This window comes from Mustela nigripes, chromosome 11 (genome assembly GCF_022355385.1).
Source record: "Mustela nigripes isolate SB6536 chromosome 11, MUSNIG.SB6536, whole genome shotgun sequence".
NCBI lineage: Eukaryota > Metazoa > Chordata > Mammalia > Carnivora > Mustelidae > Mustela > Mustela nigripes.
In genome coordinates this window covers 14,050,537-14,077,207 of record NC_081567.1, presented here as the reverse complement: position 1 = coordinate 14,077,207, position 26,671 = coordinate 14,050,537, and the positions used below count along the sequence as shown (strand labels likewise).

At 50.8% G+C, this 26,671-nt stretch overlaps 1 protein-coding gene across 5 annotated transcripts in view; it reads left to right on the top strand.

Moving 5' to 3' along the window:
* The window catches only part of CALN1 (calneuron 1), a 486,412-nt gene that overhangs the window by 121,201 nt on the left and 338,540 nt on the right, over positions 1-26,671 (top strand). For all 5 annotated transcript variants that reach the window (XM_059414742.1, XM_059414746.1, XM_059414744.1 and 2 more), the window contains one exon: positions 12,527-12,651. In XM_059414742.1, coding sequence (XP_059270725.1) covers positions 12,527-12,651 — 125 coding nt within the window. The remainder of the gene's footprint in view (positions 1-12,526; positions 12,652-26,671) is intronic.

Below are 26,671 nucleotides of genomic sequence, written 5' to 3'. Positions count from 1 at the left end.
CAGGGCAGGTGGATGTCCTGCACATGGGGGCAGTGACCAGGGCAGGTGGATGTCCTGCACATGGGGGGCAGTGACCAGGGCAGGTGGATGTCCTGCACATGGGGGCAGTGACCAGGGCAGGTGGATGTCCTGCACATGGGGGAAGTCACCTTGTTCCCACTGATTTCCTCATGCCCTTGTTTCCAGTGATTTGTGAAGTAAGTACCTGGTTAGGGGAATTTATAAATTATATTAATTAATTTTAATTGGACTAACACCCCAGAAGGGCAAGATGTGTGCCAAAGCTCCAGCTTTTGGATCGTGCTGATCATGCAGGCCCGAGTGGACCACAAGACAATGGCTGAGATGGCATTTTCTGAGGTCCCCAAAGGAGACCTTCATCAGCACTTTATGAATTAAAACACCGACCAGTCCATCAGATCTGACAAAAGTTGGCTGAAGTTACTGAAAAAATGTGAACAAGACTATTTGAAAGGTTGAACTTTAGTCAGTCTCATGAATAATAAAACCTGACCTAACTCATTGAAACGAAATGGAAAATGGCTACAGATGGCTTTTGTACCACAGGAATGCCTGGGGCTTCTTTCAGGGGCAAAGGTCTTAAAAGAGTTGTCAGACACACACAGTCACCCCCTCTCCGTCATAAACAGGCAAATGATCCACGTTTGCTGATCTTTTCTGAGATGGCAAGATGTTGTCTGCTACACACACTGGAAGATGACACTTTAACAAAGGTTTGAGGAAATGACTTCTTTTCAAAGGAAACTCATGCTATGGAAAGAGCATTTTGAAAATCATGGTTTTGGAAATGTTTCAACCATGATGTGATTTTGTTGCCAAAAAAAAAAAAAAAAAAGATGAGCGTGTTCTATCTATAAACTCAAATCGGCAAAGTTGAAAAATCTGGAAACGGAATTTTGTTCAGCACTTAAAGATCTTCCAAATGCAGAGATCAAGTGTTTTTTAGACCCATTTGTTAAAAATATAAAAATGGGACTGCTTGCAGTTTGCAAAAATCATCCATTGACATTAGGGAAGATGAAACGTTACTAGCCAAAATATCGGCAAAAATCTTGGTTCGCTTGTAGGATGTGAATATTGTGATTGAGTAAATACTGCCAATGACATTTTTCTGCAGTTTGGATCTGTGTCTCTTTCTGAGGCATATTTTTGGTTACGGCAGATGTTAAAATCAAGTATAGAAATACACCCAACCTAAAACCAGATATTTAAATCACTGCCTAACAAAGTGTTATGTTGAGATTTTCAATAAGCATGAATGATATTAAATCACATTGCTTTCAATAAAGAAAATCTAATTTCTGGGTTTTGAGAGAAAAATCATTTATTTAGGCCGTGTTTTAAATTTATTAGTCTAGAGTTGGCTGCACGTAGAAGTCTCATATTTCTGGATGTTTCCTGTTTGTGCTTTCTTTTATTTGTTTTAATAAACCTGTCGGAGTTTGTCTAGTTCATTGCTCGTGTTTCAATAACCAGCTCTCGTGTCTGTTTTCTAATTCATCTCTTTCATTATTATTGTTTTCTTCATTTATTTTGTTGTCGGGGGTTTTCTAAGAAGTTGGCATGGAAGAGTCATTTCATGTTTGTTCTTTCTCTTTGGAATAATGAAAGCCTCACAAATGCCTTACTTTTGATCTGAATATTTCTTTGCTGGATACCTCCTATACTTTTTTTGTACAAGTTATTTCCATTTTTGTTTTTTGAAGGTAGACCTGTAATTTTAACTTAAAAACATTGATCTGGGAAGTATTTCAGGGAGTCTATTAACGCATTCAGTTTTAATATGTTCTAGGGATTCAATGTATAGTGCGGTGACTGTGGTGAGTAATAGTGCATTTGGGGGTTCGGGTGGCGTAGTCGGTTGAATGTCCCGCTCTTGATCTCGGCTAAGGTCATGTGAGTTTGACCCCGCTTTGGGCTCCCTGCTCAGCGTGGAGTCTTATTGGGATTCTCTTTCTCCCCCGCCCCTCCCCCTGCTTTCTCTCTCAAATAAATAAATAAATCTTTAGAAAATATTGCAGTTGTGTACTTGAGATTTGCTGAGAGAGTAGATCTTAACTGTTCTCACTACAAAAAGGAAATGGTAATTATGTGGCACAGCCGAGGTGTGAGCTAGCACTGGGGTGATAATGGTTTTGTGGATATGTAAGTGCCTCAGATCGACACATTGTACACCTTAAACTCACACGGCGTTGTGTGTCGAGCATCTCTCAAGAAAGCTGGACCAGGTGTCACCTTTAGCTATTAAAATATTGACTTTTATTCTTGTTTCTATTTATAATTCAGCTGTGCCGGATCTGCTTCTGAGTACCTCTGCGGAAGTTTGCTTTGCGGTCTTCTATTTGATAAATTTTGGTAAATGTTCATGGGAATCTGGGAAGTGATCTCAGGGGGATGGACATGCGCGTGCACACACACACGCGTGTGCACACACAGGAAGTCAGCCTTCACAGGAAAATGTCTACGTTACTCACATCCTCTATTTTTTTGTCCAGGTAATTTGTCAAAGGTTTAGAGGGTGTACTTAAAGTCTTCACCAAATTTTTTAATGAGTTTTTCTTTATATTTAAATTATTTTTACTTTCTAATATATGATGCATAGAGGTTTGTGACTGACATTACTTTGAATTTTACCCATTTTAAATATGAAGTGACTTTTTATACTTTCAACGCTTTTTTGTTTTGAATTGTTTTGAAGTCGGAACTTTCTGTTCTTTTACATTTGCCTTCAAATCATTTCCCATCATTTTCAAAAAAGGCTTCATTTATTTATTTGAGAGAGTGAACGGGAGAGAGCATGAGCAGGCAGAGGGAGAGGGAGAAGCAGGCTCCCCGCTGAGCAGGGAGCCCTATGCGGGGCTCGATCCCGGGACCCTGGGATCATAAGCAGAGTTGAAGGCAGATGCTTAACCGACGGAGCCACCCAGGCGTCCTTACTTATTTTACTTTAAATGGTCTTTCAGAGGCAGCAGGTGACAAAAACTGTGTCATTATTGTGGCTGCTGCTTGTTCTCAAGGAGGCTGAGTCTCATTCTGTCATTTTGTGAGTCGCCGTAGTTTCTACCTGGGTGCTCAGAGCTCTTTTCCTCTTCTTTGAGGTTCAGAATGTCACCAGGATACCTAGTTTTGTAAGCGTTGTCAGGAAGCTGATGGGGATTGTTCTCCTGTTGTAACACAGAAGCCAGATAAAACAGAACAAAAATATAAATATGCACCCTGCCAGGCGTCCGCTTGCTTGCTATGTCTGTCCCCCTGACCCTTCCCCTGCTCTGCCCGTGTTGTAGGACTGTTCCCTGCAAACTACTTGTCTAGAGTTCCGGGCCAAAGGGAGGCACCAGCGGGAGATGAGAAGGTGGCTTAAGACAGAGGCTCGGGCATTTCTCCGCACCTTGAACCCCCTTTGGCAGATGTCTCCAGCGGAGCTCTTTCCCTTTCTGTACTGGTTCCTGCCCTGGACCTTGACAGAGCAGAGCCCGCCCTTCCACGGCCCCCGTTCCTGCCGGGCAGCCTCTCCCAGGGTTCTTGCCCCTTCGAGAGCTACCCCCCAACACTGGTAACATAACTTTTATTTTCTCTTATTTTATTTTAATTCAGTTAATTGTTACACAGTGTATTATTAGTTTCAGAGGTAGAGGCCAGTAATTCATCAGTTGCATAGAACACCCAGTGCTCCCTGCGACACGTCGCTTCCTTAATCCTCACCACTGGGCTCACCCAGCCCCTGCCCCCTCCCCTCTGTAACCCTCAGTTTGTTTCCATGGTCTCTCATGGCTCGTCTCCCCTTCTGATCTACCCCTCTTTCCTTCTCCTAAGGTCCTCCAGGCCATTCCTTATGTTCTACAAGGAAGTGAAACCATATGATAATTGTCTTTTTCTGCTTGACTTATGTCACTCAGCATAATCCCCTCCAGTCCCGTCCATGTCAGTGCAGATGGCAGGTGTTCATCCTTTCTGATGGCCGAGGAATAATCCGTTGTATATATGGGCCACGTCATCCTTATCCATTCGTCAGTTGAAGGGCATCTCAACTCCTTCCGTCGTTTGGCTCTTGTGGACATTGCTGCTATGAATGTTGGGGTACGAATGAAGCTACAACTAAAAAAGGAATGGGGGAATTTAATTTCAAGCTTTTGAGATTTAATTTGAGGAAATTGTTTATAAGATACTCAGAGATAAAAATATGAAAATTAAAAAAAAAGAATTTAAGAAATGCAGAAGATACTATAATGTAACTGTTAGGATTTAGTTTGAAGACCAGTAACTGCTCCAGGTATGTTAAAAAGGAAGGGACTGAATGCACGGGATTTGCTGTTTTCAACTTTCCAAGGGCTGACGGACTGGATTTTAGGTGGGTGTCCAGAGTGACTCCCAGGATAACTCAGAATCGACCTTCTGGGAGAGTTACTGCCACTAAGACTGCATTTGGAATAGCTTTCCTGTTCCTAAAACTTCCTCTTGCCCTCCCCGAAAGCTGGAGAGTGGACCCCTGAAGCTGTGATCCAAGGACGTAGGAGCCATTGCGACTCCTGCCACCATCTCCACGACCTCTTCGTCACAGACAGGAAGCTGGAGAGTGGACAGTGGAATATTGCTGCAAGACACGTCATGTTTCTGTTGCCTTTTCTTTCCTGTAGAAACAACCAGAAGTGGTCAGGAAGAAGGTTTTCATCCGGTGTCCTGCTGGCGCCAACCCATATGAGCTTGTGAAAGGCATTTGTTAAATTTTCAGGCATTTCATGAGCCTGTTATTACACGCAGCCATTCTAAAGTGAATGATAAATGAAACGTGCATTCCTCAATGAAGGATCCACTGACAGTTAATTATATTTAAAAAAACAAAGGTAATAAATACCCCAAACCCATCACTTCCTAGTTATGTGACTCCGTTATCTGTGGTTTGTGGTTAACTTGGTGACATCTGTGGGAACGGTGTCTGTGGAAATACGTGGAAATCCTGGGAGAGCTGTGCTGGTGTACCATGGCACATCTCTTCCCAAGCCCACGTTCAGTGACCTCATGTTGACTGCTTGGAGCTGGCCATTTGTTGTAGGAGTATGTACACCATGGAAATGGGAAAATACTGTAAATCAAGACTTCCGAATTTTTATTTTAATTCCAGTCTGCTCAACAGACTCCATGAGTGTGGGCTGCACTTGGCTCCTTGCTTCTAGAGAACTGAATATGGTGAAAGTGATGGCATGTGATTTCCAAGACCAAGTCGTCAGATCTCCCTCCTGCCTCTTGGATCACTCGTCCCGGGGGAAGCCAGCTACCCTGTCCTAAGCACACCTGAGCAGCCCTATGGCAGGTACCACAAGGACGTGAGAACTTCCGTGAAGAGCTGTTGGGGCCACCTTGGAAGTGGATCCTCCAGACCGCGTGATGCCTTCTGATGGTGGTAGCACCCGTCAGTGTCTTGACGGCAAACTCACGGGATCTGAGCCGGCACCACCCAGCCACACGACTCTTGATTCCTGACCCACGGAACGAGTGAGATAGTGACTACGTCCTGTTCCAAGCCACTGACTTCAAGGGTAATTTGTTTTGTATCCGTGGAAAATGAATTCCGCCGCTTTGGAGAGCAGTTTGGCGAAACCATGTAATGTTTTATTGAGGTATGCAGGCTGGAGACTTGCCTACGAATATACACAAAGAGACACGCATGACGATATTCTTTGTAGCACACTTTTTGAAAAAGATTTATTTAGGGGACACCTGGTTGGCTCAGTGGGTGAAGCGTCTGCCTTCAGCTCAGGTCATGATCCCAGGATCCAGGGATTGAGTCCCCCATGGCGCTCCCTGCTCAGTGGGGAGCCTGCTTCTCCCTCTCCCTATGCTGCTCCCTCTGCTTGTGCTCTCTTGTTCTCTCTCAGAGAAATAAATAAACTCGTTTTAAAAAATAAAAAAAAAATGATTTATTTATTTTTTTTAGAGGGGGAGAAGGGGAGAGAATCTCAAGCAGATTCCAAGCCTCACCTGGGGCTTGATCTCAGCATCTTGAGGTCAGGACCTGAGCTGAGACCAAGACGTGCCACCCTTAACCAATGGTGCCACCCCGGGGGCCCAACATGCTTTTTTTTTTTTTTTTTTTGAAGCATTATTTATTTAAATCTCTAAACAGAATATGGGGCTTGAACTTGACCCCGAGATCAAGTGTCCCAGCTCTTCTGACTGAGCCTACCGGGCACACCTGTTACAGCCTACTTTTATGTCCCCTAGATAATGAATAAATAAATTGTAATATATTTATACAGTGGAAAACTATGGAACTCCTAAAAATATTCAGGTGTATGCATATGGATTTGAATAAATCCCTAAAATTTCATATAGAGTGAAGTGTGCAAGTTGTAACAGCGTATGTGATGTGATATCATTTATGTACATTTAAAGATACACACAGCAATATTCTAATACATTCGATACCGTTACCCCCCGAGGGAGGAACATTTAAAACAAGAACGGGGAAGGGGCATTTCATATTGGAGGAATATCAATGTCCTGTACTATTTCAGTTAAAGAAAAATTTGCACCAAATAAGGTAAACTATTAGCGTGTATTCGATCCGAGTGGGGGGTCCGTGCATACGTTCTGGTATTCGCTGAGTTTTCTGTTCGCCGGAAGCAGGCCCACTGCCACGAGTGCAGGTTTCCCTTCTGGTATTTTGGGGGTTCCTTCTTCGCTTTGCAAGGGTCAGCATCCGGCCGTGTCGTCTTGACGTGGTGCCTCCTCGCCTTCCCGTGGTGGTTCCTCCTGGATCTCCGTCCTGGCGTCACGCACACCCTGTCTTGTGTACAAGGACACGAGCAGGAACCGGCAGTGTCTTCCTGCCCGAATCGTCGCTGCTGTCGACGGCCTGTTCTTTGCTCTTGCAAGTGCTTCCTCCTCGAATGTCGTGGAACTTTCTGCAGACCCCCACGCGGGTGTGTTCTGCTTACTCACTCCTGCTGGTTTGAGCTGCTGCCCACTGGCCTCCCCTGCAGGAGCTTCGCAGGGGAGCACCGTGGTCGTTCAAGAGCTTGGGCAAACGCCCGGCGGGTGTCTGGCGAGCGTTCCGCGCGGCATCTTTGCTGGGGGAGGATGGGCCCTTCTCGTCTCCCCTTAACTTCAGTCTTGGACTACGAGGAGGAGGCGCACATTTCTGGAAGGTTTGAGACACTCTGTAGTTCTTCCTTCCTGGAAAGTAAGACCTGAAAAACCAGAGTGCACGGAGGTCTTTGCTTCTGGGGTCCTTCTCACCCGTACGGTGCCTCCGGGAATTTCCCGTCCGGTGACCCCTGAGTGCCTGGAGGACGGGGTACTCAGGACAGTGCGGATTTGAACCTGCTGCTTTTCAAAAGCGCTTCCCACAGAGTCTGACGGGGATAGCCGGAGGTCGTGGTTGGCCATTCAGATAGGAAAGAAAAGGGGGTAGATAAAAATCCTTCCCCGTTTACCATCTGCCTTTGTTCTTTGGTCTCTCGATTCAAGACGTGGGTGGCCGCTGGTTTTCATTCTGATCCTAAGTGGGCTGACTTTCCGGAAGCTTAGGCCACACCCTGGCCTTGGTGCTATGGGGAGTATCGTTGCTTTCGTGTGCCTTCACAGGTATTTTTAGGGGAATTTGGCAAAGGCCCTGTTGGGGCTAGCTCGGCTCTCTTCGACGCGAGTTGGACGTTCCTCCTCTTTCTCACGGCTGGTGGTTAGAGGACGGGAACCTCCGTGAAGTCTGCAGTAGATTCCAGGCACGCTCTGGGTTCCTGCAGAGCAGAAGAACGTCCATCAAGGTCTTGTGCCTCCTTTCCAAAGTCCATCAAAAACTTTAAAAAAAACGCAAGTTATTTGAAAAAGTTTCAGACACACATTAAAATGCATTTCTCTAGATTTTATTACCCGCTCTCAGCGGTCGATGACCAGAAACGTACACAGCCTAAATGAAGGACTTTGGAGCAGGGCGTCTCAGACTGTTTGTGGGGAAGGATTAGTTGAAGCCTGAAGTCAGCTGGTCCCACGCTTGGGCGTTGGGGCAACACTATAACCTGCCACACAACTTTCTGTGCTTTCTTTCCAATCCTGTCGTTAACTCACTGCAGACCAGCCGGAAGCAGCTTCCCTGGCCACGGTCCACGGACCACACTTGGAGGAGCACTGTTTAGAGGCTCAGCAGAAGGACATTTTGGGTCGGTGTCTTCCAGAATAGTAGCGTCAGCCTGCAGCAGTGTGCCCGAGTCCTAGCTCTGGTAGACAAAAGAAAAAGGAAGGTGTATTAGTCTGAGTTCTCCAGAGACACATAACCACTAGGACATGAAGACAGAGACTTATTGTCAGGGATCGGCTCCCACCGTGAGAGGTCCCAGGACCTGCAGCTGGAAGCCGCGGACCCGCGAGAGCCCAGGGCGCGAGCTCCAGGCCGAGTCTGAGTCCGAAGGCGTGAGAAGACAGTGTCCCAGCCTAGCGGCCAATCCAGAGGAGGGATTCTCCCTCGGCTTCTTTGTTCTCTTCCGGCCTCCCCCGGCCCCGAGGGGACCCACCCACCGTGGGGGGGCATTGGCTTTCCTCCGGACTCTGATTCAGAGGTTACATGTTGAAGCAAACCGGGGGGCGCCGGGTGGCCCAGGGGAGCACACGGGAAATGAAGCGTCAGGAGGGTCATCGTCGCGGCAACGGTGAGCGGCTTCTTCTGTTTGTGACTCTGCCGGGGACCGTTCCCTGACCCTAAGAATGAGAGCCGCCCCTTCCGTTATTTATCTGCATATTATCTTGAATGTAACTTGTGGTAGAGGCAGCCTGTGGTGTTTTTTGGTTTCCGGTGTCCGATATTCAACTGTCCACGGCCCTCGGTGCGCACCACGATGAGGTGCTCTGGGGCGTCGGGTGGCTCAGCGGGTTCCGTTTCGGCTCAGCCGTGATCTCAGGATTGAGCGCCACGTCGGGCTCAGCGTGGAAGCTGCTTTAAGATTCTCTCCTCTCCCTCTGCCCCTTCCAGGCCCCCACTGGACCCACGCTCTCTCTCTCTCTCAAAAAAAAATTAGATTAAAATAAAAGTGTGCGTCCTCTCTCTCCCCTTCACCTGTTTCACACGCCCCCCCCGCCCCCCCGCCACACCCTTTTGTTTCAGACTCTTGATACGTGGTCCTCGAGGTGACCGTGAAGCTGGCCTCCCTGGTGTCCAGAAACAGACTCCTCTTCAGTTCTGGTGCTTTCCGTGCAAAGAGCTCCTTCCTCCGGAGGGAGCGAGCTGCCTGCGGACAGCGTGTGGCCCTGGGACCCCCGGGCTCCGCTGCTCAGCTCCCTCGGCACCATGGTGCCTGGTGCCCTCTGCCAGGTCCTTACTGACCTCTTAGTGACCCAGTGTGTTCTGGGACACCTGGGGGCTCAGTCGATCCTATAACTGACTTTGGCTCAGGTCGTAATCCGGGAGTCCTGGGATCGAGCCCCAGGCCAGGCTCTGCATCCGAGGGGGGTCTGCTTGTCCCTCTCCCTCTGTCCTCCGCCCCTGTATGTCCGCTCATGCTCTCTGTCGAATAAATAAATAAAATTCTTTTTTTTAACTTTTTTTTTTACAAAAAAAGATTTTATTTATTTGAGAGAGAGAAAAAGCAAGAGATCACAGAGCGAGAGGGAGAAGCAGGTTCCCCGCTGAGCAGAGAGCCCGATGCGGGGCTCGATCCCAGGACCCTGGGATCATGACCTGAGCCGAAGGCAGTGGCTTCACCCATGGAGCCCCCAGGCGCCCTGTGCTCCCCTTTCTTGGACGAGACTTTGTTTGCCCACACGTGTGTCTCTCTTGCACACTTCCTTTCCCACGAGACAGGGGCGTTTTGGTGCAGACTGAATGCGCTGATTTGGTCCGCGGCCTTTTCCAGAAGCAGATTATGCGGCCGTGTCTGGGGAGACTCCGTGGTGGCCGGTTTTCTCTGCAGAGTCCTGGACAGTTACTGGGCGGCTGACCTGGGCCGTGGCTTGGATATGTTCCATCGAGTATAACCTTGTTACCGTGGCCGTAAAAATTCGTGGGGCGCCTTGGGAGCGTCAGACCCCCAGGCGAGAGGTCGGCAAGGGAAGGCGGTTGTGAAACGGGAGGAGAAAGCGGCGTGAAGAGCGGCGACCAGGCCGGGGACGCCCTCTGCCCGTGTGCTGACCTCCCGGGGCCACCGTGGGGCGGCTTCTCCCTGGTGGTGAACGGAGTGTCTTCCCGGCTTACACGACTGGGTCCGTGTTGAAAAGAACAGCCGATGCGGCCGACACGGTCCTGTGGCCGGTGCCGGGAGGGAAGCCCAAGCCGCACAGGAAGCCTCGCCCGTGTTCTGAGCAAATGCAGCGCAGGCCCCCAGATCAGGACCGGCCCCGGGGAGCGGAGGCCGCCCTGACTCATACACCTGCGTCTCACTTGGAAACACGTTTGTCCTGAAGTGAGTCGGCGAAAAGACGAGGTGGTGATTGAACGGTTTGTCCAGAGACCGACCGATTCTCGTGTTGTATTTGACGTGTAAAGATCGATGCAGCCGGGAGGGGTGAGTCGGACGTACTTAGCCCGTGACACTCCTTGCGTCTCGGATCGGCGCCGTCGTGCTGCGTAACGGACACCCCGGGTTTGTGACGGGCCCGTCCATGTCCGTCTCGTTTGCCGCGGAGGGGCGAGCGCGGTTTGGAGCCCGACGGCTGGCTCCTGCCTCGGCCACGCGTCTGGTTTACTTTTGGGGTCCAGAACCTTCGTGGAGACCTTTGACAGAGACGTCAGGAAGTGTGGCCCGTGTTTTAGGAAGGTAATTAATTCGCTTTAGACATCTCGAGATTGGAACGAGAGCGTGACGGCCGGAGCAAACGTCGGGGCGTGGCCGGGGCTCCTCGGTCGGATGAGCGCCCGGGAAGCTGGTGCTCCGGGACCGGGTCCTCCACGACGGGTTCGTGTTCCGTTCCGGATCAGGCCCTGCGCGTTGAGGAGCCTCGCGGGTCGCTGTGTACGTCAGCGGCTCCCGGCCCAAGTAGGGACATGCCGGCGTGTGCCTGGGTCGGAGGGAGAGAGGCCCGGCGGGTCCTGCAGGGCTGTCACGCGGGGCTGTCCCAGGGAAAAGAAGGCAGAGCCTCCCCGCCGGCCCACCCCCTCGGTGCCCGTCGACTCCACCACCCCAGGATTAGGACAGTTGCTGTCATGAGGGTGGTTGGAGGGACAGGGAGGGTGCATGTCCTGAACGGTCATCCTCGGGCCGGCTGTCTTCCTGTGATTTACACTTTGTCACTCGGCCATGCCCCGAGGGGGCCTTCAGCTCCCCGACTCTCCTACAGATGCAGACTGGAGTAAAACAGAGCTCTGCAGGTGGCTTCTGCGGGGGAAGGAGGAGCAATGGGGGGGGAGCACTCAGGGGTCATTGTCTCCCACAGAACCCTGGCAGGGAGACCCTCACTCTACTTGAATGCCCTGGGTGACGGGGGGATTACTCCTTCCAGTGCTGCCCAGTTCTTCTTCTTGGAGCTCTGTTAGGTTTGCTTTACCCCCAGCCTATAAGTGACGTCCCATACCTCCTGCCTATTCCCTCAATCCACGCAAAGCTTGGTCCGTCCGCTTAGCCCCCTTGGCAGACAGGGAAGCGGAACACGTTGGCAGACGTGCCCAGCAGCTCACGCACTGCCAGGAGAGTCCTGGGCTCTCTGCTCGGAAGCAGCCCCGTTCTCTAACTGCCCGGTCTTGGGTCTTCTGCACTCGCTCTTCCCACGTCCTGACCAACTATCTTTCCTCCCTCTCACCTTAGCCTGCCTGGCCCCGTGGGAACCCCTTAAGCTCTAGGGCCGGGGCTGGGCAGGGACGCTGTGTCTGGAGGGTTTGCTGGTCTGGCCTCAGGGGTGCTTTGATTCTCTGGGAGGCTGCTGGGAGCTGCTTTGCTGTGGGACACCGGAGGTGCTGCCCGCCTTTACAGCCGGCGGTGAGCGTCTCGGGGCAGGGTGCTTCGGAGCCGCGTCGGCAGCAGGTGTCTGCGCCCCGGCCAGGCCTGGGGACTGCTTTCCCCGAGGTGCAGAAGGCCGTCCGTGCATTTACTTAGGGCCTGCCACTTCCTGCCTGGTTCGAGGGCTGTGTGCGTGGATCGTCCGCGTTCCCTGGGAAGAGTGGACCGGCTGCATCACCGCACGGTCACAACTGCGACTCCCGGTCCCTGGGGAGCCCGACCTTCCTGGGATGTGCGTTCCCGATCGGTACCGACAAGAGAGTTTGTCGGGCTGGGGAAAGGGGCACAGAGGATCCCTTTTCGCCTGGAAAGGCCTGGGGGGTGACGTGGGGTCCCACAGTCTGCGAGATTCGGGATGAAATCGGCAAAAAGGCAGCGAGGTGTCAAGCAAAGAAAGCGCTAGAACCTGAGATCGTCTGGGGGACGGTTCAGACCTCGAGGACCCTGGTATTCTCTCCTTCCCTCTAGAAGCGGGATTGTTCTGTTAAAGAGGACGCGGGCCCTCTGGAACCCAGGGTGGCCCTCTGAGGAAGGACGGAAGGAATGACGGTCTCTTTCTCTCCCCACTCCCGCTTCTCTGTGGACAGGGACAAGATGCCTTTCCACCACGTGACCGCCGGCTTGCTGTACAAGGGGAATTACCTCAACCGCTCCCTCTCCGCCGGCAGCGACAGCGAGCAGCTCGCCAACATCTCCGTGGAGGAGCTGGACGGTAAGGGGCCCGCCCTGTCGGGGAGGACAGCCGCCCCGGGAGGCACGGGAGGCTGCAGCCGCTCGGAAATGAAAGCGCCAGGCGCGGGCCACCCGTCGCGGCCACGTCTAAGTCTGGTGTGATGGGGAGGAGCTCAGGGACCGACTCCGCCCCAGTGAGGACTCCGTGTGGGACGTTGCCGCCAGCCTGAACTCCCTCTGGTGGCTACTCTGGTTTCTTTGTCAACTGACCTTGGGGATGGCCCTCGACTCCCAAAATGTGTTTTCTAGTTGATGGAGTCTTGATCACCCGCGGCGTGTCCTGTTTCCACGCTGTCGTTTCTGTGGGGTCCAGCTGTCGGGGAGCTTGACGTGGGGCCACGGTGCTCCGAATCAGAAGCATCTGGAAGCCGCGTCTAGTTGGGAATAGACAGCAAGGGTTTTAATTGCCTCTGTTCCTTTGTCCCACAGCGTGGCCCTGGCGTGCGGGGCAGCGGTAGAGACGAGAACAAAGCGGAGCGCACCGCGGCTGTGTTCCTCCTGGGACACCGCCCTGCTGTAGCCTCACTGGTCAGCCAAGCCCCTGATTAAACAATCACATTAGAACGAGCAAGAAGGAATTTATTTCTTCTGGGATAGAGAATTAGGTTGACTCAGCCAGATGTTTGCCCGGTGCCCCCTCTGCTGAGCTCCAGCCAGAAGCCGTTTTTCCTCGTGCCCTGGAACGCTGGGCTCCGTGCGACACCCTGTGAAAGCCTGAGGCCGAAACTGGCTTTTCTAGAACCGAGAAGTCGGAGTTACCCCAGACGGCCCACCTCCTGGCTTTCCAGGGGAATGGTCTGACCAGCGTGCGGCCTCTGTGCCCGGGTGGGAGCCGCAGGGCCGTTACGCCCAAGAAGGAGGTGGGAAAGTCAGCTCTGGGCCGGCAAAGCCACGCTTGCCGCCGAGTTGGCAGGACTTGAGGAAAGTGGGGGACGGGGTCATCTGGTAGCTTTCCTGGTCCTGTCGGGTTTGCTTGCTTGTCTAGAAGACTGGCTTGTTTACAGGCGCCCGCGGGAGAGCCCCAAGGCTGGAGGACGGGGTCCCCAGGGGAGGCCTGGGGTGGGGGAAGCAGGAGCCAAGCGGCAGAGCCTGGCCCTTGGGGTCTGCAACAGCTCACTGCAGTCCGGACGGTTGTGCTGGGTGAGCCCGGAGGCCCTGCCCCACGGGGCCACTCATCTGCCCTCAGGACGCGTGGTGTGGGACGGGGGTTCCTGGGTCGGACGCTGACGGACACCCGTTAGCTGGGCACCGTCCTTCGTCACCACCCCCGCTCCCCGCCCCGCTGTGGCTGGCTGCGGCCCCCCCCGTGCGGCCGGTCCCGCCCCTGCCCCAGCTAGTGTTAATCTGCAGGGCGAATGCCCCTCTCCTCCTGTGGAGGGGCCACGCTTGCCCAGTGCACCAGCCGCTGCCCTCCCAGAGCAGGCGTGGAAGAGCCACTCACCGCGCAGGCTGCCTCCGGCTGGCACCGCCCCGGGAAGTCTGTGTGTCTTCTCTTCAAACTCAGCCCGGGAGGAAATGACGCGGAGCGGCATCGCGTTGGCCAGATTAGCGTCAGGAAGCTCCCGACGAGCTCAGCAGGGGTGGGTTGGTGGAGACACTCACGCATCCTTTTATTCCTATTTATTCATTTGTCCGTTCCCCAGGGCATCTGCCGTCTGCCCCGAGCGTTTCTTCATCTGCAACCGTTGCTAGCAGGATCTTATACTACTAAGGGTGCATCACGCGGAGTCTTACTGGACGTGCGAATTATAATTGTGCAAAGGCTGTTTTCTCCGTGCTCGCGGTTGAGTCACCCCGTGATGTTCTCGTAGTCGTTAGATCGGCCCCGTCTCCGGTTCGCCCGTTTCACTCCTACACGGCGTGAACGTCCACAGTCTGCATCCGTCCCGTGAAGGACGCACGTTTGGGTCTCCAGTCTGGGCTGTTAGGATGTAATCTAGTCATCCCCCCTCTGTTATGTCTACGATGTCGGGGTCCGGCGTCCTCGGGGTCCCTCTGGGAAATGTCTGCGTGTGGGCGTGTCCTGCTGTCCCTGCTAACCCTGCACTTCGGTCTGTTTTCCGCATCACGTGTCTCTACTCCCTCGTCCATTCTCGAGTTCGCCTCCGACATCGGTGATTTACTGGGGCTATGGTCATTTTAACATTTTTTTTATGACTGCCTTTAGAGCATATTTTCTTTATGGATGAACGTTTCAGTTTCTTGGAAGCCTGGATTTATTTCGGTCGTCTTCCTTCCTTCTTAAAACACTTTTTGGTCAAAATAGCATATGGAAAAGTATTAATGCGCAGTTAGTAACATTCTTGACTGTGAACACTCACGAAGCCACCATCCAGGTTAAGGACGGTCGTGTTACCAGCCCCCGGCAGCACCTTCCCGAGACCCTTCCCAGGGCCTCTGCCTCAGAGACGACCCCCCACCCCGCCGGCTCACTCTCACTGTTTCATGGTGCTTGTGTTTCCCTTCGGCTCGGGGTGGGGGGTAAGAGTGGGGGGCGGGGTTGGGGTCATGCCATATCTATTCCTCGGTTCTCAGCCTTTTTTCCTTAACTTGTTTGCGAGACTCAGCCATGCCGTTGAGGGTAGCCAAAGCAGACTCATTTCCATTAATGGACAGGATCCCATCCTGGGTAAATATGCCACCATTTATTTATCTGTGCTATTTCTCAGTGGGTGTTTGGGTTGCTTTCAGTTTGTAGTTATTAGGATATAATCTCACCGTGCCCCTCTCTGTTGGGCTAAGTCTTAGGATGTGTCTTCCTCACATTTCTCTCTTCCTGCTTTACTGGCGCCATATTGTTTTTATTCTCTCCCAACTCTTTGCTCTACTGAGGCCATCTTGGACACAATTTATGAACATCTCTTCGATTTCTTGTCATAATTTATGTAGATACACATATAGAAAGCCTTTCCCCCAAGTCTTCTAGCTGATGCTACTATTATTTTGCATTAGAAGGTGTTTTTCCATGGTCCATTTTGCCTTTTTCTGCTCTGGTTTGTGACTCAATAAAGTTCTTTGCGGGCCCAGAATCTGTGGGCACGCAGGGTTTGTAAAGAATCTTTAGCTTCTGTGTTCTATCTTTGTTTTATCTTGGATCTGCGATAATTTTTCCCTTTGTCAGCCCCAGCTGCAGGGTCCCGTTTCTAGAAGATGCTCATCTAGTCCATGGCTGCTGAGTGGAGGTGAGATCTTGATGGCCCTGCTGTTGGGTTTGCTCCCTGTGCTGCAGAATTCTGTCAGTCCTTTGTTTTCCCTTCTCTTGCTCTTGTCCTGTTCCCAGACTAGGCGTATGCAGCATTCAGAGATCCAGGTACCCCCTAGTTCTCATCTTGCTGGGGAGTAATCTGGGATGGACACAGCACCCCACAGCTCTGGCTGCTCCCAGAGAGCAGGTTCCCTAAAGGAGCTTAGAAAAGGGGTGCTGCTGGGCTAGGTTTGGATTGGCTTGGAGAACTTGCTAGGAGATAGGGAGTGACAGCTTGATTTGCTGGTCACTTAGCTTCTGGGTCCCTGGCGGGGCAAACAATGGTGGTGGGTCAATATCTTCCTGCCCTAAGTACCACCGCAGTTCCCAGGACAGGTGGAAACTATGTTTCTCCAATTTCATTGGTGTTGCCAGTCGTGAAAATTCTCCTCAAACTTGGACATGTATATGCATCTCAAAATTGCTGTTTCTGGTGAGCTGCTCATAGGTACATTTCTGGGGCATTTGAATTTGAGCTTTGGGATAGATGTATGAGTTAACCACCCTTCTCTCGCAAAGCCCCGTTGCAGTAGTTGGTTGACTTGCTTTAGATTATTCTAGAATCAGTGCATCAGCACAGCGCGGTTTCCTCAATGACCCCTTGCTTACATAATCCAGTGGACTCTGGTGTTTGGAGAAATCAGTGTTTGTCCTGGACCTTCTGCAGCACCTGGCAGCGTGCTCACGCGCTTGGTTTTGGAGTTTGTCCCAGCTCTGGCGTCCATGTCACTAGATGCTGCTCCTTCCTTTTTTCTACCAGTGTTCCCTTGTGTGTCCCTCCTGTTCCGCCCACCGCTCACACACTGTTGTGTCCTGGGGTGGTTTTTTGTTGTTGTCTCCATGGACATCCCCGTGCTGATTGCCTCAAGATACCTATCTTCAATCCCCGTCTCCCTCCTGAATTTTAGTTCTGCTGCCTCTAGTCCTGTGTAGATCTCTCCCAAGTTCTTTAAGCTCCAAAGACCCAAAGCTGAATGGATTTTCTTTTTTCTCTGAAACTGCTTCTCCTCTGGAATTTTCCTTAGGAAGTTACATCACATGATGTACTCAGTCGGGCACAACGGTAATTTGGGAGTCCTCTTTTTCTGCTCACCCCCCACATATAATTGGCAAAGTCTTACAGATCTCGACTTCTCTCAACTTATCTTGAAACTGTTCCATCCTCTCTGACCACACTGCTGTTGTCTTGGGCCAGGTCCCTGTGCCCTGGCTGCCGTCTCCCGGAGTTGGTATCTTTGTGCCTCATCTATGATTTCACTCATAGATCGGTCCCATTCCATTTCACTGGAGGGATGCTTCTCAGATACACACTGGATGAGCTTAGCCCACTGCTTAAAACGATTTTCTTCTTGGCCTACTAATACGTGATTATATATTTTCAACATTTCTTTCATCTTTAAAAAATTTTCAAACCCACAGAGGTTGGGAAAGCACAGTGAAACATCGTGTACCTTCCTCTAATTGTTAATATTAAAATATTTGCTTTCTTTCTGTTTCCCTTTTTTCCCAACACACACACACACACACACACACACACACACACAGAGGCATGCATCTAATTTCTTTAGTTCAAGAATTTTAATTAGGTTCTTTTTTATAGTTTCCATTCTTCTGTTGAAATACTCATCTGCTTAGTCATTGAAACAATACTTTTCTTTAATTATTTGGACATATTTTCCTATATTTATAATAGCTCTTTATAGTCTTTATGTACTTAAATCCAGCATCTAGGCTCTAGGCCATCTTGGGGTTGGTTTCTACTGCCCCCCCCTTGATTATATTAAAACTTTCCTGTTCCTTTGTGTGCTGTTAATACGTGACTGTCCGCTGCGCTCTGGAGACTCTGTGTTCTGTTCTCTTTCTCTGAAGAGTGCGAGTTTTGCTCCAGAGACCTGTTCAATGACTGGCTGACTGCTTCCGGTTGTGTAGGTTTGGTTTTCATGCTTTGTTATGACAGAGCTGTGGCAGTCCTGAGGTGTCCCCCAAGCCACTCTAACTGGGCAGGGACTCTCCAAACTCTGTCTTCCTTGTGGGTCTTCTCAGGGCTTGGTTTTAGGTTTTGATCATGTGGATCTCAAGGGGACCTTCAGAGTAGTTTTCTTACTGTCACGATGAGGTCCTTCTCGTGTCTCGGCGTCCACCTGCGGTATTAATGAGGTCTTTCAGACACATAGGGCGGCTTCAATTCTAGGATCTGTTTTGTCGTCTCAGCCTTGGAGCAGCTGCTTCCTGGTGAGTCTAGTTTAATCTCAGTTTCCCTGGGGGTAGTCCAGCCTCTGGCCAGATGTTCCCAGGAAACCCACATGCAGGCTTCTGGAACCTTCACTCTGCAGTTTCCTTCTTTCTGCCGCCTTACCCCACATGGCTCTAGTTCCTTCAGCGACCCGGATTCATGAGCTGGTGGGGAATGGTCCCCAGGCAGAGAGCTAGGGCCAAGGCCAGGCTCACCGGGTCAGTTTCCCTTGTCCCTGCCCTTGAAGTCCCTGCGCTGCCCATTGTCTACAGCCTGAAAATAGTTGCTTTTGATACTTTGTTGCGTTCAGTTGTACTCGAAGGGGAGGGTTGTTCTTACACCAGTTACTTTGTTGCACAGCAGAAGTCCCTTATTAATAAAATAATTTTATTTTACTTTTTCTACACGAACGAGTTAAAAGTAATTTTCAACCAGCATAGCCCTTGACCCTTTGATAGTTCATTTTTGTTTATAATTCTTAAGTGGCTTTCCATAGCCTACAGCTGGGTGAGCCCGAGGGACATGCTGGGACAAAGCAGAGGAAGTCCCGTGTGGCCTGGACCCTTCCTTTTTGTCTGCTTTCACTCCCTGCTTTATTTCCAGATCGTTCGCTACTGCCTCAAGATCTCTCCTGCTTCTCTGCCTTTGTTCTAGCTGCTTCTGTCTACTGAGACCCATCTTTTAAGTTTCAGCGTTGTCGTTGTCACCATCAGCACAGTCGTCACAGCCCAAGTTTCTTGATTGCTTCCTCTGTGTTCAGAATGCTGCAGATGAACCAACACCTTTAATCCTTGCAATAATCCTGGAACGAAGGTATTATTATTATTAACTCCGTTTTTGCAAAGGCGGGAGATGGCGGTAGAGAGGAATCTTGTCCCAGGTTGCTAGCGGGCGTGTGTTAGGACTCGGACGCGACGGTCAGCAGGCCTCGGGGCCCGGGCTCGTTAACTTGGATGCTGCGCGTCCTCTCTGCTAGATGAGACCCTTTGTGCCTTCCTCGCACCCTCGTGTCACCATCCTGTATATCACTGCCACCGCTGTGACACATGGGTGAGAACTTGCCTGATTAATCAAACGTTCAGTGGGTGGAGAGATATTTTTAAAGCTCCGTGTGAGCCCAGTGTGCTGCTCACCGAGAGCAGAGGTGCCGTGCAGCCCAGAAGAGGCTGGCGAGGGGCGTGATTTCCTGCTCGAAGCGGGCTGGCTCCTGGGCGGTGGGCTCCGCTCCGAAGGACCCCTCCCCGCCTCCACCCATCCGGGCCATCCTTCGTTTTCTTGTCCAGGAGGCTCCCGTCTTCCCTTCTTCTTGTTTTCCTCTCTTCCTCGAGTTCCGCTGGTTGATTTCAAAATCCAAGAGGCACACCCTGATTTGCCTTTTTGGAGACACTTGCCTCTACAGGCTTTCCAAGAGGGGTTTTCAGGAGGCAGAGACATGACTGTCAGGAGAAGAGAAACTCGCAACTCTTATCTGAGAAGGCTGATGGCTCCGAGTTCTCTTCTCCAGGGGAGGTGATAAAGCCTACACAGAGAACCACATCATCCAACGAGAGTGGGCGTGCCAGATACACAGCTCTGCTCCGAGCTGGGAATTAGCTTTACAACCTGGGTCTTTTTTATCTATCTCCGGGCCTTCCTCCTGGAGGCTTGACCTGCCTTTGAGCCTGGAGAGGGAAAGAGCCACGAAGCTCTGTCAGCAGAGCCAAGGACGGATTTCTCTGATGACAGCCGCTTCCAAGGGCCCTCTCCTTAAAGGGACGTTGGCTTAAGCCTTCTTAGAGTTTCCTGCCTCTTGTTCCAAAAATGCATTTTGATAGCCGTGTCCAAGGCAGAAACCCAAGTCCCGACCCTGCCACTTTCACTTTATTCATTTGTGATTTATATGCTGCCTGCTTCCAAATGTGATCGAGACATCATATGATAAATGAAGAAACAAACTGCAAAGGCTGTCAGAACAGAAATAGAAAATAAAAATCCACATACAAAGAGGAAGAAAAAAACCATGACAGCCCCTTAAACTGATGCAGTTACTGTGAATGAGCGTGAAATTCAGCTCCAAGCTTTCAGCGGGCCGTGGCGGGGAGGTAACCCTGTACCTTGTTCCCATGACAGCCTGGAAGGGCCCAGTTGGAAGAAGAGACCTCTCATCTCATTGTATTTTATTTTTTTTTAAGATTTTATTTATTTATTTGACAGAGAGATCACAAGTAGGCAGAGAGGCAGGCAGAGAGAGAGAGGAGGAAGCAGGCTCCCTGCCGAGCAGAGAGCCCGATGCGGGGCTCGATCCCAGGACCCTGAGATCATGACCTGAGCTGAAGGCAGAGGCTTTAACCCACTGAGCCACCCAGGCACCCCTCATCTCATTTTAAATAGGAGCCCTTTGGCCCATAAGAAAAATATCCAATATACAAGTATTTTGTATTATTTTAGAGATTTTTTTTCACCCTTGAATTTCTGAGGATCGGCCGATTGATCATCAGTCAATCGATTTTTACCTATTTCCTTTAGTAATAGTGGCTTAGGATGGTGGTGATCCTCCGTGAAGGACGAGGAGCTCATTTTAGACTCTCCAGATGCAGAGACACAAGGACAGATTGTGGTATACAAAGTCTTCCCCCAAGCTGATTCTGTGAACTCCCTCCGGAGTGTGTTTCTCTGGTTCCTAGTCCTAAGAGTCCTGCTTGCGATGGCAGGCAGAGGTGATGTCTAGATCTGAAAGTTCAGGAGCCGGCATCATCAACCTTGACCTTGACGTGAGCTATTTGAGGAACAGGGTTTAGCAGCCGTCCGTGTCTATCATAAAATAACCTGGATGGTGTTTCTGTGGGGTCTTCCGTGCTCAACAGAAATGTGTCCCAACGCATCGACTAAGGTGACTGAGCCCCACAGCACTTTCCCAGAGAACTAAGTAAGTTGACCTGTCCAGTAGAATTACTCAGCATTATCCATCCAGATGCTGGAGAGAGTTTTCCAGAACTCATCATTTTGAGGCTGGCTTCGTGGATACCGAGCTCTTTCTCTTGGAGGTAGTTGGATAGCAGCAGGTTCAGCTGCTTCCTGGGACTGCTCAGGGACGTGGTATCAGCCATGGGTTCTCCCAGGGACGGCTCCCTGGTTGACCCTCTTCACAGTGGTATCCAGACCATCTCATCTAAGCACAGCTCCAGATCATTTAAAATCAGGTGCAGATTTTAAATCACAGCTATTTAAAATACACATTTTCACTACCAAGATGGTCATTTCTACTTTCTCGAATTTTCAAGCCAAAAGAACACTAAATTTACATTGAGACCTGAATTATTCTCTTGCTGTGTAACGCATTACTCCAAAAACTGATTTAAAACAAAAACCATTTTTTATTACCAAGTCTCTGTGGATCAGAAATCCAGGCATGGTCTGGCCTGACGGCTTTCAAACGGTTGCAGTGAGGACTGTTGTGATCTGAAGGCTTGACTGGGGTTGGAGAATCCAATCTCAAGCTCATTCGCATGGCTCTTGGCTGGACACCTGCCTCCATTCCTTCCATGATGTCTTCTCGGTAGGACACCTTGAGTGACTTCAAAATATGGGATTTGGCCTTTGCTAGAACAAGGGATCATGTTATGACCTTGTCTCGATGTCACGTATTGTCACTCTGTCACATATATTCATTAGAAGTGAGTCACTGAGGACAGTCTGCACTTAGGGTAAGTGGAGTTAACCTCCATCTTTCGAAGGAAGGAGTATCAAAAAATTAGCAGGTGTATTTTAAAATCGCCAGAGACCATATAAATTAGCTGGGAGTTGGTTTCTAGCTGTTGAACTGAAAGCTAATGAAATGTTATAGAAAGTTCTAAAATTACACTCAACAGTTTCCTTGGCACTGAAGACGAGAGGACCCAATGGTCATTGCTATAAAAAGAGGAATTAAGCCCACCTGTTCTTGATGGAGTAGGGTCTGTGAAGTCCCTCAGATCTGGGGTTCTTACACAACACAGATGGTTAGCTCCTCTCCAATGTAATTTCTTCCCTAGTAACAGAATTTTTAGCAGGACACACGGATGCTAGATTAAAGACTACATCCCTTAGTCTTCTTCGAGAGGCTAGATGTGGCCATATTGGTAAATTCTGGCCAAAGGGATGTTAGAAGTGACATTGGGCAACTCTGACGCACGATGCCTCTTCTTTACCCTTTGTTCTTCTTCTTACCGGAGTGAAAGCGTCATCCTCCGGTCCCAGGAAGACAGAGTTCCGCCGCTGGGTGACGGAATGCTGAGCCGGAAGGAGCCTGGCTGCCTGGAGTAGAGACAAATCAACTCTGTCTCGCTCTTCTGTCACTCAGAGCTGAACCTAAACCCCCAGAATGAGCAGCCGGGTCACCACAGATGAGTAATGCAGTCTCGAAACCTGTTTTCCAGTTTTTAAATCAGTGCTTTACGTATAATCCTACTTTTAGGAATCTCCCGCTTACTGGTTTGGAGGAGGAAGTATTGTTGGTAAGGATTGGGTTTGAGGAGTACGGTTTAGAGCACCGGAGATTTGTCCCTTTCATAATACATATATATGTATATGTCTATAGAGGCTGTATTTCCAGTTCATGTGCTGAAATTCTAAACGAAGAAGGGAGAAAGGGATCGAGCTAGCAGGGCAGGCTGGGTGGCAGGGACCCCAGAGCCCTCTGGGAGGACACTGACTTCGGGTGGGGTTGTCAGTGTTGAGGGCAGTGGACATGTGCATCCCGGTCATCCGTACGAGCGCACCGTGGAAGTCTGGGCACACAGTGATCGCTCAGAGATGCTTGTTGAATGAATGGACTCCAGATCTTCTCACAAGAGCAGTTTGTTCCTAAGGGAACTGCTGGTTCCTGATTATTCGTTCTCTAATAGGAGCGGATTTGGGATGAAATATATGGCAGTGAACGTGGTTGGTGATGCATGACATTTAGAGTCCGATGACTCACTTCAGTGCTCCCCAAGTTTTGGTTTTATCACTTGTACTGCGTGGCTGATAGCATGTACCTTCTTATGATAATATAGGGTAGTAGAGAGTGAGTTCCTGATGTATGTGAGTTACTGTTGTATGTATGTGACATGGGGTAAGTGCCCACTAAAGAGAAAGGGTGGTAGGACTTGTTGCTGTTGTTGTGATGACGCGGATGACGGTGGTGACGGTGATGGTGGCAGAGGTAATGATACTGACAAGACACACCCAAGGATGATCACTCCCATGTCGGGGCAAGTTGGCTCCTGAGAGCGAAAACGCAAACCACTAGCCTGAATCCTGTGCAGTTCAGGGTGGGAACGTGGGCGTATCTGGCCATCCCATCATGATTTTCTGTGTCTTAGCTCGAAGCCCCCAGGGACACGTTGCCTGTTCCTTCCGCCCCATCCTCAGCTCTTCATCCTTCAAAGACCCTGTCCTCCCTGGTACAGAGGTAAGGGTCTACATTGTCAAAGGAAGGAGAGGAAAAGGTACCTAATGACAATAGCTTCAAAACCTTGGGTGGTCCTGACAGATGGAACCAGATCCTATAAGGTCTGGGCTTTGATGTGAGAAACGTCTGTGGATGGCTGAAAGTTCAGGCTTTTCAAGTCCTCACTGTGATGCCTTCAAGGATCAGGAGCGAACATGACATAAATTTCCTTTTAAATATAAACGGATGTGTCCCACAATACTTACTCAGAGGGTTGGAGGGGAGGTGGTGATGAGAGATGGGGAGCATGAAATCATGGCCCCGGGACCAGATCTCACTCCCCTGGGGGAGAGGGGGTTGTCCGCAATTTGAGTTCACCATATCGCAAAGCAGATTTTCATTCCTTCCTCTCTGAAGTGGTTTCTGGAGATGGAAGACCCCAGCCGCCCGCCTCTCCGGGTGTCGCTTCCGTGCACATTAGCATCGCTGTTGGTGCCGTGTTCCCTTTGCACAAACAAAATGCAGGGCTCTTTCTCACTCCCGCAGGGCTCCCGTACCCTTGTCTGGTTCCAACTCCAGACCATGCTTGTTCTAATCTTTCTTCCAAACTTGGAACCTCAACTGCAGTATTAATGGTTGGTTTGTGACACTTGAGTTTCGTGGGGATAGAAAAGAAGAATTATTTTTCCCCGTAAAGCAGCTGAAATAAATGGCCCCAGGAGCCCACAGTAACGCTGGTCGAGGGAGGGGACCACCGTTTCCAGGCTCAGGTGTGGGAATAGTCCCCAGGCTGGAGCCAGCTGGCTGGGCTGTGCTGGTTTTTACTCTTCGGACACCTGGGTGACGACGTAGCATTTCTGCACAGACACATCGCAGCGAGGACGGGTCCTAAAGTTCTTGGTCGGGTGCCCCTATGCAATTTGTAGGTGACTTGAGAGAGCTCAGTCTCTCCGCCGTCTGGCACTCAGGTGGGGAGCGGAGGGGGCGGGGTCATGGGGACAAACCTGAGAGCTCTGTATTTCTCGCACCTCCCAGAGGCCTCTCCGCAGACGGCCGCGTGCGAGTCCTTCACCAGCACCTACAGAGGCTGAAGCCACTTCGGAGAGTTTCAAGTGTGTGGTTGAGCATGATTTTATGCTCCCCTCTTTGCAAATCTCCAGAGGTGCCATCCGTTTCTGGGAACAGTGCCTCGAGCTGAATGCTGGGTTCTCTCGCCAGATTTTGGAGACCCTGAATGTGCAAATTAAGAAATGTGTCGTTTTCAAATTCTGACTCCTCGGGGACCGAGGGGAGCCTAGAGGGGACAGACTGATGAAGAGCTGCGGAGTTGCTAACGGCCAGGCCGAGGAGTGGTTTTAGTCTTGGCTTTGATCCTGGGGTCTGTGCGTCTTCTAGGGCTTCTGAGCCTTTTGTGTGTTTGTGAGTCGTGGTTTCTTTCCTGGGGAGAAGATCCACAATGTACGTCGTGTTCTTAAAGGGAGTCAGCAAAATGGTTGGAGCAACTGCTAATCTCCACCTTCGGAACTGGACCTCTCGTCGTCTTCCTCCTCCTCCTTCCTCTTCTTTTTAAAGATTTTACTTATTTGACAGAGAGAGTGAGAGAGATCACAAGCAAGGGGAGGAGGAAGCAGCTCCCCGATGAGCAGAGAGCCCGATGCGGGGCTCGATCCCGGGACCCTGAGATCATGACCTGAGCCGAAGGCAGAGGCTCAACCCACGGAGCCACCCAGGAGCCCCTTGCCCTGCATCTTTCTTACCCATCACTGCTTCAAGGTTTCTGTCCTTTTGCGTCCGGTGGGAAGACTGGACTTGGTGCATCAATGAGGGCTGGGGAGACGCTGCTCGTCAGCGCCAAGATGGCGTCGGTTGTGATGCTGAGAATGGGCTTGGCCAGGAGCGGGTCTAGAGGCTGGGGTAGCCCAGGAGCCCATTCGCAGTCAGGGGAGACCCAGCGGGCGTGTGAACTCAGCAAGAGCAGTAGGTGGGAGGGAGCTGAACAGTGTAGACACTTGGCCGCGCGTGTGGCCGTGTTCACGCGCGCTGTGACCCTCCGGGACGCACTCTTGTCGCTGTTACGCGCGTGAGGGAGATTAGTGTGAGGGATCCGTGGTTTGCTCAAGGTCACACAGCTCATGGTCGGTGGACTGAGGTTCACGCTCTGCTTTCTCTGGCCCCAAAGCCCATACCCTCCGTAAACTCGCACGGTCCACGGTCTTCACCGTACGAGGTCTGGGTGTGTGGAGGCCGGCTGGGCGGGAAGGAAGAGTTAGGTGCCCAGCTACCCGCCTGCATCATTAGTCAGGTGCCGGTGCTGCTGGCCGCCGAGGCCAAGGACAGAGGAGTCGGAACGGGGTGGAGGGAGATCACAAGAAACTCATCCCACCGGAGATGGCCACTGGGTCCTTGAATAATGAATTCTGGGGTTTAGGATATTTAGCCAGGAGATAGAGATTTTGGAACCTTTTTATATTGAGGTTACGGATAAAAGGAAGCAGGCCCAGGGTGGTCGTGGAGGCCCAGCCACTAGGCATTGCTTCGATTCAGGTGGTCGCTGGTGGCCAAGGGCATTGGGAGGCCCCACTTTTCCCAAAGCATCAGCTGTGCTTTGCCTGCCTCGTTCAGGCCCCTAGTTGTCCTTCATACTCTCGAAAGCCAACAACCTCTATGAGAAGGAAGTTTGAAAACATGTCCCCTGTTTGTGCTCAGTTCATCTGCTTTATTGGTTGACGGCGCCCTCTCTTCCCTAACTTCGTTTGAGTCAGAAACTTGCCTAAACCTCTGTCTTAGAGTTTCCAAGAAGTTCAGTCTGGCTCTTGGCCACACCAGTTCTTTTTTTCAGGGTATCCTAAAATCCACTGTGGTTTTCTCAGCCACCTACACGGACAGAGACTGTGTTACGTCCAAGGTCCCCTGCCTCTAACGAGGATGGCCCCAGGCAACCGCCAGGCCAAGGATAGAGAACTTGGAGGAGCAAATCCCAGAGACTCTGGAGGGAGACTGAAATCGGTTCAAAGCCTGGGTATGTCGTTTAGCATCTCTGTGCCCTTGGGTGAGTTTTAAACGCTTACAGGTCTCAGTGTCCTCATCCATAAAATGGGGTGATATCAGTGCCCCTGTCCCGGGAAGAGCCCGTG